Here is a 6,299-nt window from a genome sequence, read left to right on the forward strand (position 1 = left end):
TGGCTCAAAGGGTAAGAGATCCATCTTTTTTTAGATTGAATAAAAGCAAAGAGCAAAGCTGCACATTTTGAAATGTGTTCAAAAAGCCCCGGGTCAATTGCAGAGACAAAGAAAATGGAATGTGAAAGATTCACTCATAAAGACCTACCCCCTGGCTGTTCTCTCTACTCTATAACACAGCAGCCAACCAAGTGACCCTACACCACCCTCCATTATGGGATCCTGGGTTGTACTAAGAAAATATTCTCCAGGAAAATATTTTGGAGCTCACCACTTTCCTGAGAGCTTCTTTCACATCCTTGTTCCGCACACTATAGATCAGGGGGTTCAGCATGGGAATCACTACTGTGTAGAACACTGTGGTCACCTTGTCAGTATCCACACTGCTGCCAGAACTAGGCCAGCAATAAGTGAAAAGGATTGTTCCCTGAAAGACACTGATGGCTGTGAGGTGGGAGGCACAGGTGGAAAAAGCTTTGTGTCTTCCCTGTGCAGAGTGCATCCTCAGGATGGTGATGAGAATAAACAAGTAGGAGGTGAGGATGATCATGATGGTGACGATCTCAATGAAAGTGACCACAATGAACACCGTGAGTTCATTTATAGAGACATCATAGCAGGCAAGGTTAATGATTGGGGGTAGATCACAAAAGAAGTGGTCAATCTCATTTGATTTAAAGGATGGGATCTCAAGAGCTAAACACAAGTGAATCAGAGAACACACAGTCCCAATGAGGTAACAGCAAGACACCAGCCCCACACAGAGATTCTGGGACATGGTGACCATGTACAGCAGTGGGTTACAGATGGCCACAAAGCGGTCATAGGCCATCACGGCCAGCAGGAAGAACTCAGTGATTCCATAGGCACAAAACAAATAAAACTGCACCATGCATCCCAGGAAGGAGATGGTTTTATCCTTGGTTAACATGTTGAACAGCATCTTTGGCACGATGATTGTGGAGTAGCAAAAGTCCACAAAGGACAAGTGGCTGAGGAAAAAGTACATGGGAGTGTGAAGGCGAGAGCTGACCTGAATCAGTGCAATCATGCCCAGGTTGGCCAGAACCGTGACTCCATAGATCAGAAGGAACAGCAGGGAGAGAAAGACTCTCAGCTCAGGGACATCAGATAATCCAAGAAGAATGAACTCTGTCACAGAGGTGCAGTTCTCCTCCCCCATTTCCACCATCTGTCAGGTTTAGAAAACCAAATGATAAGTTTTTAATTGTTTTTGTTTGTTTTTAAATTATCTTTATTGTTGAAAATATTAATGATGTCTTCTTTTTTTTCTTCTATTAACTCCCTCCACCCTTCTCCAGCCCCTTCCCCAATCCTTCACCTCACTGATATATTAGCTTAAGAAAAATATCACATTGATGTCAAACGCAGTGAATAAAAGTATCACATTGATATCAGACATAGCATTACTTGAAATATAATTGGCAGATAATTCTATATTTTCAGTGTGACAGGAGATCTGCCTGATCAAATCTAAAGTATCGGTAAAAACCTGTATGATTCCCAACAGTTATCTACCACAAGAAATTGAGGTGATGAATTTACTTATGTGTTTGTTAGACTTAGACATAGATTCAATGATACACTCTGAAGCCATGTGAGACCAACTCCTGTTCCCTGAATAATATAATAAGTTCCATTTAAGTAAGATTGCAGCTATTGTGACCCTACATAATATATACACTAATTTTTAAGGTGAGCCTATCAGTAGCATAAGGTTTCAGAAGGTGAGGTTCTGTGTGGATTCCTTGTTGGAAAAATGTGACAAATCTCTTTGAGATTAGTGACGCATAAGCACTCTTGAAATTTGAAATTAAGGAGAATGAAAAAAAAAGAGATTTAAAATATATACTGAAATTCATCATGATTTTTACTTGTCAGTTTAACAAAGTGACTCAATTGAATACAACTGTAATGATTAATACCAATAATGACTCAGAAAGATATAACACTTGTATAAATTTTTCTGGAAAGCAATTAGGTAGCATATAACCCTGACATGATATATTTATGAGAGACTCCATTCTTAGTAAGCTGTTATAAGAAATGTTTAATCACATGTAAAAATTGTGAAAAACTATATCCAAAGTTTTATTGAGGCATTGTTTATTATTTTGAGAATGGGAAAAAATATTGTCAAAATAGTGCAATTGTTAAACTATGCTATATCATATCTAAGGCAGAAAGTTGTGTTATTTAAAATGATCTTGTGGAGATGGTTATTTTTTTAAATCTAGTATACTTGATGTGTATATGTAAATTTAAATGTAATGTATACTTTGAGATATGAATACATATGGTAGATATAACATGTTATCACTTTAATTTGGCTACAACCATAAAAGATAAATCCTTTACCCACATTATCTCCTAAATTATCTCTAGAAGTTGGTTGGGGGAAGTAATTACAATGTATGTTCTATGGGTCCGATTTACATTCAGATCGGTCCTTTAGCAATAAGTCATATGAAAGATGAGAAATTTTATTCTCTGTCCTCTTTCTTAGAGGAGTATACCCATGACTTCATACACATAAATATAATGAAAAAGAGATTCTGGACTGAGAACATATCCTGGTATTTTCTCCATATCTTGAACTAATTTTAAAGAAGTGCAAACAAAAAATCTTGCTGAAGTCATGGTTTTCTCATTACTTGACCCACCCATTCCCCAAAAAATGAATCTGAATTATTAGCCCACTTCAGAGTTAAAAATGGGAAAATCAACTTGGAAATTCTTCTTCCTAATGTTGTAGGCTGATAATAAGAAACTAGTTCATGGTAAAGTAAAAAACAAACAAACAAACAAAATAAAAGAATTCACCTCATTTACTGAGCAGAGATAGTCTACATGTCCTGATTCCCCATGACCAACACAGGGACACATAAATTCAACCCTCATATTTAGGGTGAAAATTAGGGATCTCTCAATTCCATGAGAGAAACTAGGGTGAAGAAAGTAAAAAAGAGAATGAGAGAGGGAGAGGGACAGAGAGAGAGAGAGAGAATACCATTTGTGTTCTCTGTATTCTTTCACATACATCAACGTTTGGTGTTCCAAAGGAAATTGTTCTAATTTCACCATCAATGATCTCTCAATACTAAAAGAGAAAAGCATTTGAATCAGTAAATGCCGGGGTTCTTGTCCCAGCATCAAGAATGGTTCAGGAATCTGGAGAAGGGGCCGTGCGTGGATGTTAAATAGGAATCCAGAGACTAATAAAGAGTCCGGAGATGAGATATAATTTTGAAAGGCATTTTGGGAGTCAGAGGAGCTTAGCTAAAGGAGCTAAGTTCTAAGATGTTAACTCTAAAGTCTTAGGTTCTCTCTGTCCCTAGAACCCCATGCTTTTTATTAACACAATTTGTCCTGAGGCGAGGCAGAGATATACACTTCAAAGGGTAATACAGAAACATTGTCAGAACAGAGGAATTAGCCTATGGCTGTTCAGGTATTTGGCCAGTAGGAGGCAATAACATGTAGATTAAGATGCCTTTTAGCTGTCTGGCAGCAAGCAATCAGTTTCCTATTCAGGTTTGGGGAAATGCCTTCAAGCCATTCCCAGATGCAGCCCTGCTGTCATGCTGGAATTAGTCTCTGTCAAGTAAGTGCACAGGTATATGTCTATGAAATCATTTTCTAAGTAGAAGACAGATGAGTTAAACTTACCTTACATAATTGTTTGCTGGAGAAATCTATTCATTTCCATTTTCAAGTAACCAGAGCCTAGATCTGGCTAAAAAACCTGAGTGACACAGTATCTCTGTGGTGCTGGAGATGTTAGAGTAAATGTTGAACACAGCAATTTATACTGCTACCCCTAGGGAATGGGCCCCTTAAGTTCCCAATCAATTACTAACCTTTAATGCTGTAAAAATAAATTAAAATTCAACTAATATTTCATGTGGTATAAGACACATAATTAATCTCTATGGGATATTATACAGAACATTCTAAATGTCCTACTTTATGAAACAGTTGTTTAAAATCAAACGTGTCTCCTTCCAGATTTCCTAGTGTTGTATGACATTCCATCCCAATGTCATATGTGTGGGTCACAGATCACATTGCCATAATGAAATCACAGGAATGTTTCTCATTAATTCCCACTTTTATACTATTACAAAATCCCCCAATTTCCAACAAAGTACAGTAACTGAAGCCACACCAGAATCCCTTTAAAATGCTAGGAAGAAGATAACCTACGGGTCAGAAGACCAAGTTTGCACTTCTTGAGCACTTGTGATATGTTAGAACCAATTCTAAATATTATATAACATTGACTCATTTCATGATCATGATAACCAATCAAGAGAACAATCCTGTTTCTAGGTCTCTCTTTTTATTAAATATTTTTTTAAATATATTTTATTGATTTTTCACAGAGAGGAAGGGAGAGAGATAGAGAGTGAGAAACATCAATGAGAGAGAAACATCGATCAGCTGCCTCCTGCACATCTCCCACCAGGGATGTGCCCGCAACCCAGGTATATGCCCTTGACCGGAATCGAACCTGGGACCTTTCAGTCCGCAGGCCGACGCTCTATCCACTGAGCCAAACCGGTTTTGGCTAGGTCTCTCTTACAAAGGAGATGATGGAGGCACAAGCACTGACTTGTAAGCTGGATAATCTCTAAATACATTGCAGGAAAAGGCCCCATGCAACTTTGGGCTGAGGCCGGCATTTCCTTAATGCATGTCCAATGCTGGAGCCATGAGCTGGGACCCCTTCAGTGATCTATTCTGGGTGTGCGCTTCTTCTCCCTGTCCACTGTCAATGTAGGCCACTACTGGTCTCTGTGTATACTGAGTGTACACATAAACTTCTCAAGGAATGTATATAGTCAAAAGGTAATTTCAAGTAAACCAATTTTATATTCTAAAATACCATACAATATCTTCCTAAACTTGACATGTCAGAGACAACTTCCTAGGCTGAGGGAACATTCTGGTTCTCCGTTCCCACATAATCTTTCACAATTAAAAAAAATAAAATAAACACCTCTTACCAGTCCATATTTTATGTATTACCCCCATGGGCATATATGTGTGGGTCAATATAGAAATAACTGGGGATGTTGTTAGTTTGAAGGATGTCTTCAAATTTTCTGGGTTTTCTGCAATCAAGGAACCTGAAACCCATTCTTATTTGGTGAAATGTCTATGCAAATATTTTGCCTGTTTGACTTTCTATGCTCTAGTTGTAAGTGTTCTTTATATATTATGGATATAAACCTCCCACCAGATATAAATAACTTGTGCCTTTGGCACTCAAATTTATGTCTATGATGCATTTTTAGTGTTTGTAAATGGCATGAAGTATAGATTTCAGTTCATCTTTTTACATAGGAATAGTCAGTTATTCTTCATCGTTTATTGAAAAAAATAGCCTTGGTAGCTTTGTCAAAAATAAATTAAACATTAATCTGATTAGTTTTTAATTTTCTATGGTTTTACATTGCTATATACATGTACCTTACACCAAGAAAAACACCATTTTTTGTAATTTTTGTGTTAAGTACTATTCTTTTGTTAAACAGCCGGCAATGCACAGGATAGTTTCTCACAACCGAAACTATCCAGTACAAAAGATCAATGGCGCTGAGGTTGAACAGACCTGCTCATTATACATTTGACCTTGAACACCATGGACTTCAACAGTGCAGGTTCACTTACGCACAGATTTTTTCCCCAATAAAACATGGAGGTCTCTGGACGCAGGCAGACAACCATATGCATTGATCTGTGCCATTTTATGCAGAGAATATGAGCCTCTCCAGATTGTGGTATCCACAGGGGACCTGGAACCAGCAGATACTGAGGATAGTTAAGTGTTGGGGGAGTCAAAAGTGATATGCAAATTTTTCACTGCATGGGTGTAGGCACCCTTAATTGCACATTGTTCAACTGTATAATGGTTTTCTATTCAATTTTCTTTTACTTTCCTTTCTTCTGTGTGTGTGTATATGTGTGTTTGATTTCTTTCTGCTTTGTGTTATCTGAGCTTCTTGAATCTGGGTTTGGTGTCTTTAGTTAATTTCAGAAAAATTTTAGCTATTATCTCTACAGATATTTCCTCTGCTGGGACCTTCTCTTTTACCTCTGAGTTTTAAATTATAGTTATTTTTATTATTTGATATATCTTTATTGTTGAAAGTAATACATGTCCCTCCCCCCCCAAGTGAGCATTAATAGACAAGTGAGTAAAAACAAGAATATATATATATATATATATATACATATATATATATATATATATATATATATATATATATATA

General features: G+C 37.1%; 1 protein-coding gene across 1 annotated transcript; it reads right to left on the reverse strand.

Moving 5' to 3' along the window:
• Window positions 1–232: 232 nt before the first annotated feature.
• On the reverse strand, window positions 233–1,183 carry LOC132241946 (olfactory receptor 5L2-like). Its single transcript, XM_059710896.1, has one exon. The coding sequence runs from the start codon at window positions 1,181–1,183 to the stop codon at window positions 233–235; it is 951 nt and encodes a 316-aa protein (XP_059566879.1).
• Between the last annotated feature and the right edge of the window lie 5,116 nt (window positions 1,184–6,299).

This window comes from Myotis daubentonii, chromosome 9 (assembly GCF_963259705.1).
Source record: "Myotis daubentonii chromosome 9, mMyoDau2.1, whole genome shotgun sequence".
Lineage (NCBI taxonomy): Eukaryota > Metazoa > Chordata > Mammalia > Chiroptera > Vespertilionidae > Myotis > Myotis daubentonii.

Excerpts from the sequence above, each read along its gene's own strand:
- LOC132241946 (XM_059710896.1), bottom strand. The coding sequence starts at position 1,183 with ATGGGGGAGGAGAACTGCACCTCTGTGACAGAGTTCATTCTTCTTGGA.